At 33.5% G+C, this 22011-nt stretch overlaps 1 protein-coding gene and 2 long non-coding RNA genes across 4 annotated transcripts; 1 reads left to right on the forward strand and 2 right to left on the reverse strand.

Annotated features, from left to right (window-relative positions):
• Nucleotides 1-194: 194 nt before the first annotated feature.
• On the reverse strand, nucleotides 195-5012 carry LOC110802071 (probable protein phosphatase 2C 27). Its single transcript, XM_022007492.2, has 4 exons — nucleotides 4248-5012; nucleotides 2305-2499; nucleotides 1315-1520; nucleotides 195-1161 (listed from the first exon to the last, which is right to left on the reverse strand). Exons 1-4 carry the CDS (start codon nucleotides 4479-4481, stop codon nucleotides 606-608), a joined length of 1191 nt encoding a protein of 396 aa, XP_021863184.1. The 5' UTR covers nucleotides 4482-5012; the 3' UTR covers nucleotides 195-605.
• A 4725-nt stretch (nucleotides 5013-9737) lies between these two features.
• Nucleotides 9738-14314, forward strand: LOC110802075 (uncharacterized). The gene is made up of 4 exons (XR_002537066.2): nucleotides 9738-9890; nucleotides 10135-10180; nucleotides 13445-13546; nucleotides 13636-14314. It is a non-coding gene; the product is annotated as an uncharacterized lncRNA (long non-coding RNA).
• Nucleotides 14315-17150: 2836 nt separating this feature from the next.
• Nucleotides 17151-21651, reverse strand: LOC130460982 (uncharacterized). Of its 2 annotated transcripts, XR_008921246.1 has the most exons (4): nucleotides 21480-21651; nucleotides 21183-21301; nucleotides 20856-21051; nucleotides 17151-17371 (listed from the first exon to the last, which is right to left on the reverse strand). It is a non-coding gene; the product is annotated as an uncharacterized lncRNA (long non-coding RNA). The 2 variants fall into 2 exon arrangements; XR_008921245.1 differs by having other exon boundaries at nucleotides 21183-21651.
• Between the last annotated feature and the right edge of the window lie 360 nt (nucleotides 21652-22011).

The raw sequence follows: 22011 nt of genomic DNA on the forward strand, positions 1-22011 counted from the left end.
TTTCTGTAACCATGTATTTTAAATGCTAGATTCATTAATAATAAACCAACATCTTTTAAGATTTTAATGGTCTTTTGTTCCACAATCCATATATTCTTAATTTTGAATGGTCGAGAGAGAATGTGTGAACTATTTTTGAAAAGAGGGAGTAGTAAACAAGCAGTAAGCCCCCCCCTCCACGGGTCTTGCGTACATCAATGGAGACGAGAAATAATGGTTCTATTAAGCTACAAGCACTAAACAATTATCCTGGGGTTGTACAACATAAATAAACTCTGCTGCTATTTCCTGATGCACAAAAAAATGATCGCCGAATAATTACATTCTACATAACTAATTCTAAGTTGGGATGCAATTCAACCTTAAGAATAGGCGTATCTGCAACTTTCTCAAAGAAAAATTTCAGATTCCTAACTTTGTCCCACCTCAACAGCATTCAAGGGTTACCAATTTGTATCGTTGTATATCCTTTTACTTGTTTGCAGTTTGCTTCTTAATAGACAAGCCCTAATTGAAATCCAATTAGGCCTTTTGAATCGCTTCATACCAAAAGCAACCTCCATTCTTTTGTGTAAAGTTTTCACAGCTTCAGCTCAAACACTCACTTACGAGACACCATCCAATACACCCTTCAATAGATTCAGACCTTCAGCTGATATACTTCTCCTTCTAGTGGGAGGTATCTCAATCCTAGATGGAGGATCTGCTGAAAAGCAAATTACTACAACAGTTAGATTGTCACATGTGTTGCGCTTGAGTGCCTCTCTAACAAGTTCTCTTGAGCATCTTTCTGGATCATTATGAAGCATCAGTTCTCTCCTAGCAATTGTTACAGCACACTGACTGCTCATCACATCCCAAAGACCATCACAGGCTAGTAAAAGGAATTCATCATCTTCGGTCAGAACTAGTTCCTGCAATTCAGGCTCTGCACTTAAAGGGAAAGAGGAACCTTTCGGCCCCTTCATATGCCAATCTCCAAGAGCACGTGCTACTGATAACTGCCCATTTAGGTAGCCATCATACACTACACCACCAAGTTTCTCAATCCTAACTCTTTCTGATGAACAGTTTGGTTTGTGATCTTTAGATAGCTCAACTGCCCTGCCTCGTTTTCCCAATACAGCACGACAATCACCAGCATTAGCAATTAGCATTGTCCTTCACAGAAGAAAAATAAACCCAATAAGTCAACGTCACAAAGTCTTGAACCTTATAAAAAGAAAGAAACCAACTGGCCTGCATTTATACCTTGTCAGAATGATAAAAAGAATTTAATAGCAAATTCCAAATCAGGACAATAATAGAGCTCACCTTCCGAAAATAAGGGCAGTCAGAGCAGTGGTGCCAGAAGAAATGTCAAGAGCACTAGAATCAGCAAAGGCATAATCAGCTTTAATGAAGGCACTCTTAACAGCCTTTTCCAAAGAAACGGGAAACTGTGGATCCTCGATTATATACTGAAGAAGGTTGTCACAAACAAAGGAAGCTGCATCTGTTCCACCATGACCATCAAATACCTATTCACAAAGGGAAATATTCTTAAGACTATTTTAAAAAAAATCTATAAATCCACCAACACGAGCAAGATAGTAGTTGCATAAATGAAAACATGTCATGCCCCAAAAGAGCTTAAGATTAAACAAAGATCTACAGGAAATTCAAATAGGTGATTTTTTTTCCTTAAGTTCTCCCTAGAGAGGGGTCTTAAGAGGAAAATCGTGATTCTCTTGAGTTGGCTCCTCATATGTGCATCCATCTCAGGCACGTATACAACAAGTAAAAGGGTTTGGCCCGTCTGAAACATTTTTTGAATTCATGCAGCAATGGACAATTTACGTAACGGTTTGAAACTTGATTGGCAAGACTTCACCCTCATGTCACAAACAAAGAAATGACTTTCCTCACTGCCAATACAATTAATACAACTTCAGACTGACAGCAAACTCCAGGAGTACAAATTCTTTCCGAAATCTCTAGTGATACTGTAAAGATTACTCTGATGTAATGAAACAGGACTCCTACGTAATTGACTTCAACCCAAACATTGATCTACTTTTGTAATGAGGAGCTACACTTTGCAATCAATAGAAGGTGGCTCCCAAGATACTGAAGTATTTTCTTATATCATTTAAGAGGAGCTGCAGGCAGCATATGGCTTTGCAAATTGGTCAAGAAATCCAATCTCATCCCAAATATAGTATCATAAAGTCCAAGCTTCCCCACCCGCCCTTCACTTTTGCTGAACCTGACAACATATTGTGACGCTAAATTAGCAGATTCACTGTTTTTAAAGAAAATTACCCCATAGAATGCTGCAAGACAAGGGAAATCATCAGATGCGCCTAGATGTTCACGGAGATTGTCGATACAAACATGTTCATCTTCCATGTACTGCTTTGGACCTATTTCAGCGCAGCTTCCAGAGCGATATACAGGTAGAAACCCAGATTTTCCCTCGGATGCTGTTTTACTGCAAAGAGACCCATCATCCGAGTCCTACAGACAAAGATGTAAGAAATTAAATGAAGGTCTCTATTAGATAAATGAATTCATGTTGATCACTTTTAAAACAGAATACTGTAATAAATCTTAACTTCATGCTAAACAAGTTTAATTAGTTTCCTATTAGACAGCCTTTACGATTCCATCTCCGGACAAACCCACAGCATCCCAACCCCCAAAATAAAAAATATATACTTATATACTCTCTCCGTTCTAGAAATATTGCACCATGATGACTTTCACACTATTTACACGTTCTCCATAAACTATGTATTGTTATTTAAACGTAAAGAAAATATAGTTATGTGGAACATTGATGGAAGATTGTTAGATTCATCTCGATTATACTTTCAAGGACATGGCCTTTTAATTTTTTTTTTTACTCAATGGGAGTTAAACATATTAAATGGTCAAAGTTGTGTGTTGGGAAGCGCAAAACTCTATATGGTGCAATATTTCTGGAACGGAGGTAGTATGAAAAGAATCTTGCATTTCAATAAAGTATTCAGGTTTGAGTATTATGGCAACAATGCCATTTGCCACGTAACGAAAGTGAAGCAGAATAAAGAAATATAACTCTCTAATAACAAACAATCGGAATAAAAAAACAAGGATGTAAAATCTTCCACGTTTTGGTCACTGCAGACTGTAGACCCCTAATTGATAAGAAATCAGCACTTAAACAAACAACTAGAAGATTGAAGTAAATTTTTTCCACTTTTGGTTACTGCAGCATTCATAGACTAACTTGCATGCAGAAAAGTTAGAAATAGGTTATCAATATTCTATACTTACCATAAATTGTTTGGGAAAATTTACCATAAAATAGAAGATTTTACTTTAAACATATACACAAAATTTCCCTTCCATAGGATATCTATTTGTTCCTAAGGTTTGCAAAGTTTTTTAGCTTTCTTTTATAGGACTCCATATCCTTGGGGGGATACGTTCTCATATTTTCTGACTTCTATACTTGGCACCTAATGCTGATGTCATTCTTCCACTGAACAAATCTCTATGAACCTATCTGATAACACATCAAGTACCGATATGGGGTGAGAAGCCACTACTCAATTTTGCACGTATTGATTATGTATATTAAGAGCTGAGGGCTGCCTCAGTTTTAAATCCTTCCCGTCGAGTGAGGGGGGGGGGGGGGGGGGGGGTGCCACTGTTCTAAATCCAGGTCCTTTTCCTCCCACATCTACCCAATTATAGTAACTAAAAAGGGAAGGGAAGCTCACTTCTATTTCCTACCCTTCTTTTCTCTAGTCATCCTCTCCCCATTCCCTCCGAATTTTATCGTCCAAACAAACTGTAAGTCTGTAACAGTTCAATGTTGTGAAAACTTCTGTGAGTTATGTCATCATGTGTAAGATATTCAGAAAATCTATGTTACATAAATGGCTAAATGCCTCAGAGAAGGATATCTCGAATATGGGATAGCGGTTAGGAACTTAGGATACCAGTTACTCCTACATACATTAATAAAATGTTGTTCCCTTGAAATCCTTAATCTAAAAACAAACAATCGTCTCCAACACCATAACATCAGTACTTTAGGTTCCAAAATCTTGTATAATTAGGAGAACATCATCATAAAAAGCATAATATTTGGTTATCCGGTTCTAAAGCACCAACACACAAACACACACAAAACAAAATCAGCTACGTAATAAAATGCATGAGATCATCCTGCAAATACTTAAGCATGAATCAGAGTAAAATAGGATGAATTATACCATCTCAACGGCCGGGGTAAGTGTGATAGAGCCCATGGAATGCCGCACGACGGAGATATGCCTAGGCGGCTTAGCATTGCTTGTTTGCTTCAGGTCATCCAAACACTCATCATCCTTGATTTTGGATGCATTTTCCTTGTTATAACTACCTTCTATAATTGTAAATGTTGTTGAAAATTCAGCACCTGCTGCCATGATCTCTCTCAAACATATATTCACCTTTTCCTCCTTCATACAAAATCTTCCCCCAAACTTATCAATATCCACGATATTTTTAAATTAAAATATCACCCAATAATTCGATCACTCAAATACAAACTACGTATTACAACAATCAAATCTCAAACCCAGAATCAACAATAGATCACAAAACCTAATTAATTCTACAAAATTTACAACAAAATAGGAATTTGATTTACCAAATCCAGCCTGTGATTCCGGAATTGATGATCAAACTCGGTAGAAACCATCAAATAAAGAACTGGTTATCCCCTAAATAGAAATTAATTAATAAATAAATAAATAAATAAATAGAAAAGGGGGAAATAATTGAATCGAAATGAAACCCTAGAAAGTGATAAGATAGATAAAAATGATTCCAAATCCCGTAATAAAAAAGAGGGAAAATAGAGAAAATCCACAAAATTTGACGATTGAGAAAAACACGAAGAACACCAAAAATTGAGACGCGGGGAGGAGAGAGAAAGCTGTGAGGTCGGCCACAAAAGTAGGGGAAGAGGAGAGAGAAAGTAGAGAGAAAATGAAAACCAGAGACAAAAAGGAAGAAGTAGGAGACGTGGTTGGAGGCTGACACGCGTTCCGAGGGGATTGGTTGAAGGGCCGTTGACAGTGCGGAGTGTGGGGTCCACAGAGGAGGCCTGCGTCCCTGGCCGTTGGATCTGTTTTTGTTTTTGAAGAAAAAGAAAAAGAAAAAGGAAAATAAAAAGTGTTTGGTTAGGTCGGTTATTGGCCGTTAATGTGAAAGGGAAGATCGACGGCTTTAGAGGGAGACACGTGTCGCCGCAATGATGACAGCTGTTTCATGAGGTAGTCAGACTAGTTTGACAGTTAATTTCTTCCAGCGGGAAAACGACTTTACCCGGTCTCACTGGTTTCCCGCTACCACCTACCTTTTTTTTATGCTTCATTTTTATTAGGCAAATTTGTCTAATAAAATCTTTTAAAACTTAAATTTTACGAGAAAAGATTTTATATAATTTTTCTTTTTGAAATCACACCTTCATGTTACTTTTTTTTTGTGAAAGATAACCTAATTAAGGAAAATTTCTGGCATTGATTGAACAGTTTTCGTCCATAGACTTGCACGTGAGCAACATGTGTGGGTTAAGTTACTGATTTTCCCGAGTCTTGAATTTCAAACTTCATTTTTTTCGATTTTTTTTTCAACTTTAGGTTTTAAAACTTAGAATTTTGGGAAAAAAAATTAGGTGTGGTTAGCAAAATAAAGCCACATGTGCTTGTCACGTGAAAGTCAATGGCCGGAAAAGCTCAGACAATGCCGAAAACTTCATTTTGGTTGTCTTTCGCAAAAAAAATTAGATTAAGGTGTGATTTCACCAAAAAATAAAAATTATATAAGGTCCTTTCTCGCAAAAAAAAAATTACATTAAGGTATGATTTCACAAAAAAATTATATAAGGTCATTTCTGGCAAATTTTGGGTTATAAAAGATTATTTCTAGCAAATTTGCCTTTTTATTAAAGAAAAATAACTTACAAATATTTTTCACGTTGAGATTAAAATTTAAGAATTCTATAAATACTTCCCTAAATGAATTATTTTTTTACATAAAATCTCGAATTCTCTAAATACTTCCATAAATGAATTTTTTTTTTTTCCCATAAAATCTACTTTTTTTTAATTAAAGTTTTAAACATTGAAGAGGAAATTTTCATATTTGAAAAACATTGAGCATTGCTCAAATATTATCTACTTGTCGAAATTCACAATTTCAAAATAATTGTACTTGGTAAGATTATAAATTGGATAAATTAATTTTTTACTACCTAAAAAATTTGACAAACAGTTTAACCATCTAAAAAAATAAAAATTGTGTTTTACCAACTAAAAATAAAATTCTCTCAAAAAAAAAAAAAAAAACTAAAAATTAAATAAAATAAAAATTGTTTTTTAAACCTAACCGGAAAGATGGACGGAAACGTTATACGGCTATATTTTTTATTTCCTTCTATTCTCCCACAATTTTAATGTTTATAAGCCACCATTTTTCCTTAATTCACATAACGTTTTTGTTTGTCTTATAGTTAAGAGGTGGTAAAAGACAATTTATATTTTACTTTAAGGTGGTAAAAAATAATTTTTATTTTTTTAGGTGGTAAAAAATAATTTGTCAATTTTTTTAGGTGATAAAATACTATTTGACCTTATAATTTTGTAGTATATATAAATATCCTAGATTAAGTTTCAGATGATGTAAGGTGACGGAATTTCCCTAGATTAAGTGAACTTATATTTCTTAGTTGTAAACATTGTCTCAGGTTATCTGCGAAAAAAAACCCTAGCCGTCCTCCTCCCCTTTTCTCTCTAGGGTTCACAAATTTCAAAGGGTTTTTAGGCCGGAAATAGTCAAATTTCTTCGGAAATTTGGCTATTTCCGGCCCTTTTGGTTTAATTATTCACGTGTTTGTCTTCAAATTCAATAAAACTACATCGTTTGAGTGTAGTAAGTTCCCCTATGGTGGGATTAGTGAGTGTAGTAAGTTCCCCTATGATGGGATTAGTTGAGTATTTGGGTGTTAGTATTAGTATAGTTTTGGTGGAGTATCGTCGTGAATTCGGTTCGTTGATGAAGAATTATACGAGATTGAATCAGTTATCAAAATTTCAAATTGACTTAGATGAATCGGATGGAAACCGTCCCCGCGGCTACAACAAATCGTTAGATCGTCTCTTCGAAAAGGCTGTATCACTACAAAAATGAGAGCCTTTTAGAAACAAAGTTTGGCAACTAAGTTTTGTACTGTTGCTAAATAGAAACCCAATTTTTTTTTTGGTTGCCAAGTTCAAATATTAGCAACGATATTTTTACTTGTTGCCATTGGAAACCAATTTTCTTACTATTTATTGCTAGATGACATCATATATTTGATTTGTTGCGAATGGAAACAAATTATTTTTAATATTTGTTGCTAGATAGCATCATAGTTTTGATTTGTTTCCATTTAGTAACAAAATATGGCAACGAGTACTTGATTTGTTGCCATTAGAAACAAGTCATTTTGATATTTGTTGCTAAAATATGAAATTATATCTTTAAAAAAATAGATTAAAAAAAATTAGTTTCAACACAATGTGGAAACAAATGTTTGATTTGTTGCCATTGAAAATAAGTTGTTTATCTATATGTTGCTAACATGACATCAGATTTTTATTTTGTTTCCATTAGAAACAAGTTATGTTAAAATTTGTTGCTACGTTATGTGTATATATTTCCACGTCGTTTAATCAATTTTAGCAACAAACTATGGAAACATGTATTTGTTTTGTTGCAAATGGAAACACAATATTTTTATTATTTGTTGCGAGATGGCATCATAATTTTGATTTGTTTCCATTTAGTAACAAAACATGGCAACAAATACTTGATTTGTTGTCATTAGAAACCAACCACTTAACTATTGTTGCTAAAACATGGAATCAGATTTATTTATTTAAAAAGATAAAAAATAAATAGTTTTAGCAACACAATGTGAAAACAAATGTTTGATTTGATTTATTTCCATTGAAAATAAGTTGTATTATTATCCGGTTCAACATGACATAAGATTTACATATTTGTTTACATTAGAAGCACGTTATGTAAAAATTCGTTGCTAAATCATATGGACATGCATTTCATTATGGTCAAAAAGTTCGTTGAATCCATTTTCAACAACCTATGGCAAGTGATTCCTGTTTTGTTGTCATTAGAAACAAGTTTATGCTTTATTGTTTGCTGCTATATATAATGGCCTTAAATCTTAATTTTATTGGTTGTAAATTCGTTGATAAAATTATAAAGTTATTCAATTCGAACACTTTTAGCAACATGCAAAAACAACTTACATATATAGACAATATGATTTATTGTCACGGCAAACATGGTCTTACAATTTGTTAGAATGACATCAAACTTGTTTTTTTACTAATGCAAATTGGTGATTAAATTTTTTTATGATAATTACCTAAAAGTAGGAGTTGTTTATTTCATTAAGTTTGACTAGTCTTATATGCAAGAATTCAAAGGTCAACGTATGTAAATGATCTTGGTGACTGTAATATTCTTTTGTGATCATAAAAGTAGATAAAATAAAGGTTAAATAATACTTGTAAGAAATTAAAGAAAGTCTATAATCGTATGGAAACATCAATTATACATAGTTATATTCCATACTATGCAGCATTACAGAAAAATATAAGGATAGCGAATATAAATAGTTGTGGGGGGAAAACGATAACAAAGTAGAAAATCTAGATTTAGTGTATTAAATTTTTAACGGTAGAGAATTGAATCTAAGAGTGTAAGGAGTATATGTCATTATAACTTATTATAATTATCGTGCAATAGTACCAGTTTCTACTTTGAGTAGTTAAATTGTTCTCGAGCTTGATTAATATTAGACCAAGTACAATCACAACTTAATAAGTTGTGATCAATAGGTTATGCATGTTAAGTCCATTTAAATTCAGATACGTTAAAAGGTGAATATAACACACACCTTATTAATTATCTTACTCAGACTTATCTGGAATTACTAGAGCTTATCGATCTCAACTTACTTTTCATGAAATAAGTAAAAATCCATTACTATAACTAAAACAAGCCATGTCTACATCAAATTTATACACATGTACGTACGTTAACCGAGTAATAACTAGATATAATTTTAGCAAATTATTTATGATGTACATTACTCCGTATGACTTACCTAGTAAGGTGAACAAAACACTATCTTTATAAAATTGTAGTAATTATATGTAAAATATTATGATTCTTAGTATTGATTTTTTGATTTTTTTTTTTCATAGTGACCAATATTTACAAATGAAATTCAAATATCTCAAACATGGAAATTCAAATATATTGGTGAAACTTAGTCTTACATATCTTTTCAAACGATTACTGACTTGAATTTATGCGAACTTGTTTTTAATAATACTTTGAACTTGGGTAGCCACTTTATAAAATTATTCATTTTTACTATATTCTTTTTTATTATTAAAATTGATTTTTAATGGTTGAAAACTAATTTTTAGTGATTGAAAACTAAATTTTACTTGTATAACTTATAATTATTACCATCCTTTTATTATTGTAATTGAAAAAAAAATTATTTACCATCTATTTTTAAATAATTTTTAAAGATATAACTTTTTAGCTAGTTTTAATTTTGGCGGAATTATCAAAACATTGGCGCCTAAACACCAAATTTATTAAAAAAATTAAACTCCAAAAAAAATAGGAAAGGAAATAACTAACTGGCACAAAGCCCTAGAAGAGCTTTCCCACTATCTCACCTCCTTTCTAACGCTCCCCGCTCCTCCCCTGCACCTCCCCGCCTTCTCCTTCCTCATCCCGTTCTCTCACGTCGGCGCTCATCTTCCGGCACCGGGCTCAATAAGGTACGCTTTAAATTACAATAATAATTAAATTATCTTCCGGTAGCTCATCCCGTTTTTAAATTTTAAATTTTAGGTTTTAATTGATTGAACGATTGATTCTTGATTGAAATTGATTAGGAAGAGGGATATTCGAATTGATTAAACTCAAATGATTTTGGAAAGAAACCTGTAAAAGAGTTTAATTTATCTCAATTTTTAAATAACTAATTTCTTTTTTTTTCATTGTCATCGCCGGGCGGCATAGATAACGGATTCCGGCCACTCTTGCTTTCCTAGTTGTGTGTTTCCAGGTACTTATTCTTATCCTTAATTGTTAAAATTTGATTCAGTTATCTTTATTTATTTAAGTTCATTTATTTAGTGTTAATTTCTGTGATGTTTGGCCTAGGCAGGCTGCCTGTGATGTCATGTTGTATAGGTTCATCTGTTGTTTGCTGGTTGTACTTGTTAGCTGTGATTCTTTTCTTCTGAAAGTAGGAAGGTCACTGGATGAGCTGAGTCTGATTGGATAGGGTAGAACTCAACAAACCCAACGTCCACGTGCCAAGGGCCACTAGCTGAAATCTGATTGGCTAGCCAATCATAGTTGCTGGCTTTTTAATTTGAAAACTTTCCCTAAGCGTAGTCTATGAGTTCAGTACAATCAGTTCAGCGAAGTACGCTGTGTACAAGGTCGGAGTATAAAGCAGCAGGCACAACTAAAAAAATGCAGTAGTAACATCACCATCAGAGTATCCATTTGTTTCAACAATCTGCTTTGCCATGTCAGAGCACTCTACCTGAAATAGAGAGCAAGAAATCATAATATTTGTAAACAAACTGATATTCACCCAACAAAGAAACAAAAACCCATATTGGTTGAGCTAAAGAGAAAATTATACAAACGGACATGTCAAGCCGTCCGGTTTTAGTATGCTTTAATGAGGAGACTTACTTCAAGAGAAAGAGAGGGGTGGGGGACAAAGAATTATTTAAATGTTATGCTTCAGAAGGGAAACGAATACGAGGGATCCCTCCCCTTCTATCTTGCTGTCTAAACAAAGGGTAAAAGTCACTCCTCACAGTTCATATCAGCTGAAGAAACAAAGGAAATTTTACATTCTATTGCCAATTTACTATTACATGTCTAATGTTAGCTAAAAATCCTTACTTTTCTTAATAGTTTAACGACTCACTAAGATCTGGACTTCAATTTTTTATGCATAATATGAACTATCAAGTGCTAGAGAAGGATCCTCCTCGGAGACATTATTGATTTGCTGTCATTGCTGCTATACTTCAAGCTGGAATGCTATTCCACTAAAAAAAATACCTAGCTAAGTGTAATTCCTAATCCACGCCTTGATCTGCCAGGATGTTGGACCTGGGACTTAAAATAATATAAAATAAATAAATAATATGGGAAATATGTCCAACATACCGCATAGACATGCTTAGCCCCTGCTTTGGCACAAAAAAGTGACAAGATACCAGTCCCTGCTCCAACGTCAAGAACCACCTTGTCTTTAATAAGAAAGTCATTTTTATAAATTACGTTTTGATATGTCTTGGTTCTCACCACATCCTTTAACATTTCCTGTAAGCCATAATAGTTAGTCAAGAATATGCAAGACACAATTGACAGCATAAGAGGCACATCTAATGCTGTTCAAGCCATATAAAGAAGAATTAATGGTGCATCTTGGAAATTTTAACACATTGACACAGTTCTATTTAGGAGCAAGTGGTACACGATTACACACTGTAAAGAAATTGGTACAATATGATAATGTTATGAGCATTACAGGAAACCTTTTACTAAGAAAGTTGTCGACTACCAGAATACTGTTCCACAAAAAGGTTGTGGAACTGAGGTCTGAAATAAAGAATATTGGAAACTTTGCATAGGGAGACCGACCTTGGTCTTGGTCTCACAGCGTACATCTAACTGTTGTACACGAAGACTGAGCTTGCCTGCTATCTGATCGCCGATAAACCAAGGGACACAATGGCACCCTGGCCCTAGCACATCATCAAATTTTCCAAATTTCCCCTTAATAGCAACAGTGGATTGGTCAACTTGAACACAGCAGAAAAGGTTTCCCATCACCCTGGTCTATGTAATTCGCCTTACTGTTAGTTACAGCCACTGGAAACGAGCCAAGTCAGTTTTGTTCGTTCATTACACAGTCCTTCCAGCCTAGAAGTATTAGTATTGTAGGACGTTTTTGGAACTTGATTCATCCATTTGCAGCAGCTGTAGACATAATAGCCTATGAGTACAATATTGAAGCACTTGTTCTGTAATTGCATTTGATTATTGGCGGTATGAATGGTTGTCGTCGGTAACATACAATATATCTAGTTATACAATTTTTAGGATTTAGCAACTCTTAGGATTACATTTGATAGCACTTGAATCATATTTGTGGAATTAAGGTCTGACTTAGGTAGAAGATATACTTGACAGCTACTGCAGTGTTAGAACTTAATTCAGAACTTAGAGCTATCAAATTCAGAAGTATCAAATCCAGAACTTAATTCTAACAAAAACTCTAGTTCAAATACTACAGAGGTTGACATACATCATTTATATACCAAAATCAAATTTCATTGTTCTACTTTAATTAGAGAATTAAACACGTGAATAAAATAAGCCAAGATAACCAGTAAAAGTTAACTTGAAACAAAACTAGACATTCGTCTTTTTCTTTCTCTTGCTGAAGAAGTTGAAGCAGGTTGTGATGCAGACTCCATAATAGGTTAGTAATTACATGATTTGATCACATAAATCATCATTAAGGTAACTGGTCTGCTAACTTCTGATATTCTGCTAAGTTCTGGTCTGCTAACTTCTAGTCTGCTAACTTCTGATATTCTGCTAAGTTCTGATATTCTACTAACTTCTAGTCTGCTGAGTTCTGATATTTCTGGTATGTTGATCTAGTTCTGTTTGTTGCTGTGTTAACCTGAAATGTAGCTAATATGGAAAATGTATCTAGTTCAAGCTTAAGGTTAAGCTCGGTTGTCAATTTGAACCTCCAGCTTTTTGATTCCTAGGTTCTTAGCCATTTCTAGTCCCCCAGTCAGAGCTAAGACCTCAGCTTTGAAGGCAATACAGTGGCTTAAGTTTAGAGAGCAAGCAGACACAAACGTACCCACATGTTCAGTAATGTTCTACTGTTTATAACCTGAAAAGTTGACTTGTGTGTTATGTTCCAAAGTTGACCATGCTGGATGTGCTGCTGCTTTCTGATCTGTTATTTTTCTAAGTTGTTTGCCTCTGTATTGTTGATCATGTCTGTACCAAGTCTGTTGATCAGCTCTGTGATCTGTACTATTGTCTTTTTTATCTGTATTGTTGTCTTTCTGATCTGTCCCTCTGATCTGTACTGTTGTCCTTTTATCTGTCTTTGTGATCTGTCTTTCTAATCTGTATTTATGTACCGTTGTCTTTCTGATCTGTACTGCATATATGATATATGGCTACATTTTGAGATGAATTATCAAATTCACAGTTGTATTCTATCAGTGCCAAAACTTGTATATTTATATGATTTTCTTGAAATGACTAGGAGAAAAAGTTGATGCGTCCGCCTACTCCATCTGAGGTGTAATACAAAGGCCATGCTAAAGAGAATGGTGAATTCGTGGACGAGACGTCACAAAAAGTTTGGGTGAGTTCCTACTTATATAATTTATTATACATATGCCCTTGTAAAAGAAAATCATTAGTCTTAATCGCATATTTTCACCTTTTTGTCAGGCTGATTTTCAAAGCAAAAAATCTACCAACTTGGAGGATGCGAATCCTAAAACAGAGAACGAGTTATTTTTGGAAGCCTTAGGTGGATGGAAGAATGGGAGAGTGTATGGTCTTGTAAATGCTATTGACAACTTTTATGTGAAACCAAACAACGACCCAAGTTTCAAGAAAGTGCGGAATGAGCTAGTGACTAATTTGACAAGTAATGTTGAACTACTCTTTTCGAAAAATTTGGAACAAGCGAAGGAGATTGAAGAAACAAAGGTGGTCCTAGATGAAACAACAACAAAGCTCAATGAAACAGAAAAAAAGCTTGATGAAACAACAAGACAGCTTAAAGAAACAACAGATGCTATGAAGGCTATGCAAGCTCAGATTCTTTTCCTAACTGAAAATGTCATTTTGCGCCAATCTTGAATGATGATTATCAGAAGAAATTGCATGGTTTTGTGTTATTTTTGGCTTGTTGACTGGAACACATTTGAACGATTAGTTTAGCGTAGAGTTTTTGTTTTTATTTTTCTATTGAAAGCAGGTAAACAAATATATATTGCAAATTATGCAATTTTGTTATGTAGGGGATTACCGGTTATATATTGCATATATATGCAATTTTGTTGGGATAAAACTTCTTTTGTAGGCTTTGAATTGATTTTTTAATGAAAGTTTTTATTATTTATTCGTTGTTGTAAATATTGCATCAATAAATTTGATTTAAATTTATTTCAGAATTTGAAAATAGAGCAGTAAATAAAGCAATGGAAAAAATATTTTGTTGCTAGGTTTGGCAACCAAAAAAATATCCAGTGCAAATTTTGTTGCTAGTTTAATAACAATTATTAGCAACTTAAAGAAATGATGCGTTGCCATTATTTACAACATAATTAAAAAATCTGTAGCTAATATTAGCAACCAAATAAATAATTTGTTTCCATTATTTGCAACATAAATAAATAATTTGTAGCTAATGTTAGCAACCAAATAAATAATTTGTTGCCATTGTTGGCAACCAAAAATAAATTATCTGTTGCTACTATTAGCAACCAAATAAATAATTTTGTTTCCCTACTAGAAACTAAAATAAATATTCGTTGCCCTTTTTTTAGAAACCAATGTTATTAATTTGTTGTTATTTTTAGCAAACAATGTTAATAAGTTGTTGCTAGTTGTGGCAACCGTTTTTTAATAGTTCGTTGCTATTTATAACAACCAAAGTAAACGTATTCCTGCACATGGTAACCAATATGGAAACCATATTCCATGGATGAAAAATAGCAACAAAATAGTTTGGGATTTAGTTGCTAATATCATATGGCAACCAGCGTTTTAGTAACCATTATTTTCCGTTTCCAATCCGTTGCTAACTAGACTTAGAAACGGATTTCTTCAAAATAGCAACAAATTTGAAGTGTTGCTAAAATGACTTTATTTTGTAGTGTATGTCCCAACGATATGTGCGAGAGATGTCCCACAGTGCAAGATCTTCCCAACGATGGTAGTTTTGATGAAGGAATGCCTCTTTTTTATTCAATTTGTTTCGCTAGTTTTGATGAAGTTATACCTCTTTTTTATTCAATTTGTTATGTATTTGTTAAATTCGATTTCTGTTGTAGATGTCGTATGACTTTTTATTAATGAATTGATTTTACATTCAAAAAATATATATATATTCTTAGTTGTATTGTGAAACTGACTAGCGAAAAGAACGGAGTCATTGTCAACAAAGGAAGGAAATCCAGAGCAAGAATATTCAATTGCAAGAATAATTATTATTTACTTTTGTTTCTTTTTCTAGTAACAGGTACTTGTCAAATGCCTTTTCCCCATACTTTTTAGGGGTGTAAATGAAACGAGACTCTCAATAAGCTGCTCGTGCTCGAATAAATCTCATTCATGTTCATGTATTTAATAAACTAGATTTTGGGCCCGTTCTTCGCACGAACTTTTACTCACTTGATACTTAAAACTATTTTTTTGAGGGAGAAACTACAATTTTTCAAACAAATGATAAGTTAAATTAAGCGCAATTGCACAAGCTGCTATTATTATAATGTTTATAATAACGACATTCTACCTACGAATGCATATATTTACAAAGAGAATGCCAATTTAAGCCCGCAAAAGAATGATTTCATCTAAGATGGATCAATAATTTTGCTATCCAAAATTGTAGAAAATAGTCTCTCATAATTGAAACCATTTTCCACAACTTTAAATAGTCTTTCATCACCCCCTTGTTTAACATGGTTGTCAGTTATGCTAATAAATCTATACGCTTAGTCCAAAAGTTAAATGGAAGCAGAGGAATATAAAACGAGATCTCTTCTTTGGTGAGACATGGTCTTGATACTTGTCACTCTTTTGGAGGATGCGAACTCTTGAGTTGGCCAAACAGTTGCCCGATACTTCAATACTTCATGGTGATCCCTTTTTCACCTTATAATCTAATCCTTTGATAGAATATCTTATTGTTGAATTCTGCATATTGATTTCAATAATAATCACGAGCCAGCAGTAAAATATCAACTATCAATTGCTCATATATACATATAAATGAAATTCAACTTAAAATAGAGTGAAAGAGATAGAAAGTCACCAGAGATCTTGAGGCAGTCGACAAAGTTCAATTGCGCCTTGATAGTTTGGGATGAGAAATGCAATCCAAGTCAGCATCTGAAAGTGAGGTACTTATAAGGGATGTTGAATTTGTAAGAGATGTTATGAGTTAAATGACAAACTCATTTCAGTTACATTGGAAGGGAAGGTGGAGGGAGAAGAGGAGAAAATTAGGAATTGAAGAAATTAAGTCATTAACTCATTGAATTAAATTGAATTAAATTTGGAGGTTATAGAAGTTGAAAGGGAGGATTGAAGGTCACGTGTCTTCAAAATGGTGTGGCTTACGGGTCTGCCACGTGTCTTCAAAATATTGTTGCTTACATGTCCTTGAAATGGAGCTCGTTATGTTTTTTAAACTAGTGTGTGGCCCGGGCGATGCCCCGGTTGCTACATTGAATTGTTAAAATTTTAGTTTTTTCTTGAGCTCAATATTTGAAAAAAAATCCATGTATACCATAAAGTGAAAAACATCCATTAAGTTCATCAACTACACAGATACACACTACGACAGAAAATGCTTTTAATAGCGCTTATTAATGCTTTTAACAACGCTTCTTGAAGCGTTGTTGATGGCTCCACTATTAAAAGTAAAAGGTAATTTTAATAGCGCTTTTCAAAAGCGCTGTCATATGTAATATTAGGATAATTCAAATGTTTATTTCATAGTACTTTATAAGCGCTATTAAAGAAACGCTGTTAAAGGTTTACCGCCAATTTTTAAATTATTTTCTAATAGCAGATGTATATGAAGCGCTATCAAAGTTATTATTTTCTACTTTTTTATATATATATATATATATTTATAATATACCGGAAAAATATTTAATTTTTTGCCACAAAATAACACCATATATTGAAGAATAGTAAATAGTTGAGAATTAATTTCCAAACCTCAATTAAAAGAAATTTTGCAATTGTCACCCTAATAAAACCGATTACATAGATCTAAAATAAAATTCTAAATATTAAACTACGTAAAATACATTAATTAATAGTCTTATGTTTATTGGTTCATTCAACATAACCTAGCTATTATACAATTGTTGAACAACACGGTGCACCCATTCGGTTCTTACTTCGTCAATTTGCACTTTGTCATAACTTGGAAACTGACAATCTGAAAAGTAAAACAATGGGGTATAAGAATTATTCATACATATATATAAGGGAAAAAACCAAAAGAATTAGTATTACCAAAAACAATAAGTGCCATACATGAAGAAAAAACAAATTGAACTTCACATTATAGGAATAGTTTATGATGATGTTGGAAAAGAATTGCAGATAATGCCTTGCTGATACACAGGACCGTCTTGAACATTAGAAGCCCGTGCTATTCACAAAAATTGGGCCCCTAAATTTCAAATATGTCTAATTTTTTCATTTTAATTATGTTATATATGCTGTACAGTGTAAAAAAATTAGTACTTTACATTTTTTTTGATATTAAAATGTAATAATAAATATAAAAAAATTAGTACTTTAAAGTTCAAAGTAGTATTTTCGTGCCCAGAAAAAAAATGAAGCAATATACTCCATCAAAATTGGCTAAATTGATTTCCATCAAAAAAGAGGGTAAGTATGTAAAGTGCCTAACACTAATCAATTGCGATCTACACTATTCTGGATTGTGATCAGTACTCCAGTAGACTGCAGCCCCCTCAGTCCTATGTGTTGGAATCTTCCAAGCTTCAAAGTAATTAGAAAACTAGGAATTCATTAATCATCATGAAAGATAGCAAACTCATGAAATACAGAAACAAGAAGTGTAAATAATCAAAATATTCCCCAAAAATAAGAAAAACCATACCAAGAGGCAAGAGAAGCTACAAAAGTTCTAACTTTCGAGTTAATAGATACTACATATCAAGTTTCCATTCACAAATATTCCCCGGTTTTTTTTATTTGTAAATAAATTAGGTGGTTTGATTGAGGGAAGTATGGAATTGATTGTTAGTTGATTCATCCACAGTGTTTTATGGGAGTTGGCTAGATGAAGGAGTAGAATTAATGGGCGTGTTTAGGTAATTACAAGAATTAAAGGTGAAACTGGTTCAAATAAGGAACATAGTCACACAGTGTAGTGGTGAGAAATTTAAGAATACAAGTAGCAGATCTCCTATCATAACTAAAGAGCAAGGATAATTGGATTTTCATCTTCTATAGTTTAGTTTCCTACTTGAACCAGGTGACTTTCTTGACAATGCTAGCCTAGTGTACCACCCTGACCGTAGATTTGCACATAACTACTAACTCTATAAGCACAATTTAAACTTCGCTTCAAGCACAATTTAACTCTGTATGCATTCCTGTAGTTTAGTTTCCTACTTGAACGAGGTGATGTTCTTGACAATGCTAGCCTAGTGTACCACCCTGACCCTAGATTTGCACCCAACTGCTAACTGAATAAATACGAAATGCAGATACGCAAAACTGGGCAGAATGCAAAATATGGGGCATCAATCTACAGATATGCAGAACTGAATACAGAATGCAGAAAATGAATGCAAAATACAACTGAGTTCAGCTATTAAGGCTAGTTCTCCTAATCTTTGCAAGTGTCTGAAAAATACACAGCAAAACTAAGTTCGGATTTGCAAAAACAAAAAAGTTCAGCAGAAATAAGACTTACAACTTCAGGAATTTGAAGTCACTTTGTGTGAGATTATCTCCTTCATGAATCTTATCACATAATATCCACAATCTATGTAATCTTTTTGGAAAGGACAACACAAAAAAAAAAAAAAAACCAACAGTAATATATTCCATACATTTTAAGATCGAACTAACAAAATAATATATAAAATACTTAATTGTATTTTTAGCCATTTTGTGTTCATCTTCAACTTTGTGGCAAGCTCCCTTTCACTTCGAAATTGGAAAAGTGCTCGAAAGAGAAACAAAAAATAAGACAATACCATTAATTAATTAATTATCATATAAAATTAGAGAGCACTTTAAACTGAATTATGTTAGTGCAGACTTTATTTAGAGCTGGTAACTTGATATATAGATCATTATCCCTCAATAACACCATGTGGGGATAATTCCACATGATCATGTACAATTTTTCATTGTTACGAGTATGTTCAATACAAGATCCCTTATACTAGAGTCGTACAATTCCTGTACAACTCCCATGACACGATGTGTACTGCGACATACAAACACCTGATAGAACTTTGATGATTTTGAATTCAGATTTATGTTACATGTCTTTAAAGAAGAGAAAGAGAAGCTCACAGTTGTATAATCTGTCACTGTAATTGAGGTTGGACTTAATATCAGGCACTTTAAATTTGATTATTATTCTAGTAACATTGGAATGCATTTCCATGTTATGTGGGATTTCAAGATCCAAAGCTGGTTAACATTTTTTAAAATTTCCCTTAAACACACTAATTAGGTGTTAATTCTTTCGTATTTAAGAATTGTTCCTGGAACTCTTATTAGACCTCACTCTAAAAACTTGCAAGTTTTGATTGTTGAGGTTAGGGATCGTTTCGTGGGATGGGTGTTGATGGAACACAATGCTGAGTGTGATAATTCATTGAGTGAATGATACTATGAGGGAAAAGCTAGAGTGTGATGACCAGGAACTTATCGAGGTTACAATGGCATGAGCACATAGCGCTACAGGCAGTCGATGCTTGACAGAAGGAAATCGTGTTAGACAAGAACCTGCATTTTCTCACCAAGTTCAATAGCAAAGTACCCAAGAAATTTGAGGGATCTATAGAAATAAATGGCCAGATTGTTGACGATATTTGAGGAACCAGATTAGAACCCCCTAATGAAGAAAGACTACTAAAATTCAGATGAAGCAAAAGAAGATGCTGAGTAGAGAGTGAGGAAGAAAAAATCTAGGGCGAGGTACTTTTCATTCAATGAGAGTTGTAATGAGGTTCTTGGAGTTGTGTGTAGGCTTAAATTTCACTTCACAGAAGGTTTCAAACAAGCAATATTGACGTATTCAATTCAGAAGCCTAAGGACCTAATGCATTTAAAGATTGATAAGAAGAAATCCATTTAGGCTGGGCCCGTTGCAGATGGGATATTATTACAACTCTAAGGTTCCTACTCTTCCTAGGGCCTGGCTAATTAAATAATTGCAGCCAGTTCATGATTTCATTCATGTGTGAGGACCTTTTACACATATTGATAACAGAAAATTAAGTACATGTACTTGGAGACTGATGGCACTGTTCTTCTAGATTTTAAAGTCACAATTCCACCTCTGCAATTATTAAAGCAATGTGCATGTGATTAACAAGATTTCCTGATATAATCATAATTACTACAAGAACTCCTATAAAATCTGTTACTGCTACATTTGTTCTTTTTGTAACTAAGACAAGTATTTTGAAACAGAGCGAGTACAATACAAAACTGGAAATGTCCTGGCTTTCGATCCAAAACAGCACTGCTTGTTTCATTATTGATAAACCACTGCATATGATGATATGAACATCCAGATTATTGGCAGTTAACCAGATTTTGGTGTAATTAAAAGCATGATCAAAACTCGGTACACGGAAGAAAATCATCACAATTTGGCTTCTACACCATGTTTATTCAACAAGAGTTATACTCGAGATTACCTGATCACTAGGCTTAGCCTGCAAGAGACTAAAAGCATCATAGACTCTCCCCCATCCAGGAGACTGTGTCAAATTCCACTCGTATGGATGCATTGATGGCTCGATCCAATCTTTGTTTTCTCATTCATGTCAATATCTACATCACAGCATATCTCTTCGGTGGTGGACTGTGAGCATGAGTTTGGATGGATTCCATCTAAACACGCATAATGACAAGAATATCGCGAATTGAAAAAAATCGATCAATACAGAAAAACAGTCCAAGATCTACAAAAAAAAAAAAAAACTGTATTTTCAATCAAACAATAAAAAAACAAATACACTAACACTGTCGCCGATTAAAAGGAGCTTGATAAGATAATCATAATCAGTGCAAGCTCTCGAAGGTGGAGCATCAATTAATCAAACACCTACAAAAACCCTAGAAAAACATCAAGCAAATTCTCCTGCAATTGCAATCCACAAAACAACAAATTCATAATCAAATCGAAAAATAATCAACAAAATCAAGGAAAGGGAGATGTAATTAACTAAATAAAACAAAAAATGCGAGATATAAACTTAGGTTAAGCATGGATCGGCCATGAAAATGTGGTTAATACAAGAGAGATATTGTGGTTATACCAATAAAAAAAACCACTTGAGATGTGAAGCGTGTTGTCGGCATTGTAGGGCGTTAAATTAGTTACTCCAATTGGAAATCTTGAGAGGTTGAGGCTTGAGAGTACATCAAAGGGTTTGGGTGGGGGGCGTAGAAGAAAACGGGAAAAAGAGAACTTGGTTTTTTTGTTTTCAATTTTTCTTATGTTTTAATTTAATTTAATTTTTAATAGATTTTAATAGCGGTTTATTGCGAAGCACTATAATAGTTATAGTATATGACAACGCTTATCTTATAAGCGCCATAATACGTTGTATTTAATGTTTTTAATAGGGAAAGAGGCAAAAACGCTATTAAAAGAACGCTATTAAATGTCATTTCTGTACTGTGACAATACGTCATTTATCATGCCAAATAATTTTTCAATTAGATCATCTTACAATTTGTACAATTTATTTTCTAGTGGAACTACGTGCTTCAAATTAATAAACACCAAATTAGATATATGCAACCATGCAACGCATTTCTATAGTTGATGCTTATGAGACTTATGAA

This window comes from Spinacia oleracea, chromosome 5 (genome assembly GCF_020520425.1).
Source record: "Spinacia oleracea cultivar Varoflay chromosome 5, BTI_SOV_V1, whole genome shotgun sequence".
Classification (NCBI taxonomy): domain Eukaryota; kingdom Viridiplantae; phylum Streptophyta; class Magnoliopsida; order Caryophyllales; family Amaranthaceae; genus Spinacia; species Spinacia oleracea.

What these genes read in the sequence shown, in the direction of transcription:
- LOC110802071 (XM_022007492.2), bottom strand. Translation starts at nt 4,481, where the DNA reads ATGAAGGAGGAAAAGGTGAATATATGTTTGAGAGAGATCATGGCAGCA. An exon ending in TTACCCCGGCCGTTGAGATG is followed by an intron (nt 2,500 to 4,247) that starts GTATAATTCATC and finishes CTTTGTCTGTAG; the next exon opens with GACTCGGATGATGGGTCTCT. An exon ending in ACTGCCCTTATTTTCGGAAG is followed by an intron (nt 1,162 to 1,314) that starts GTGAGCTCTATT and finishes TCTTCTGTGAAG; the next exon opens with GACAATGCTAATTGCTAATG.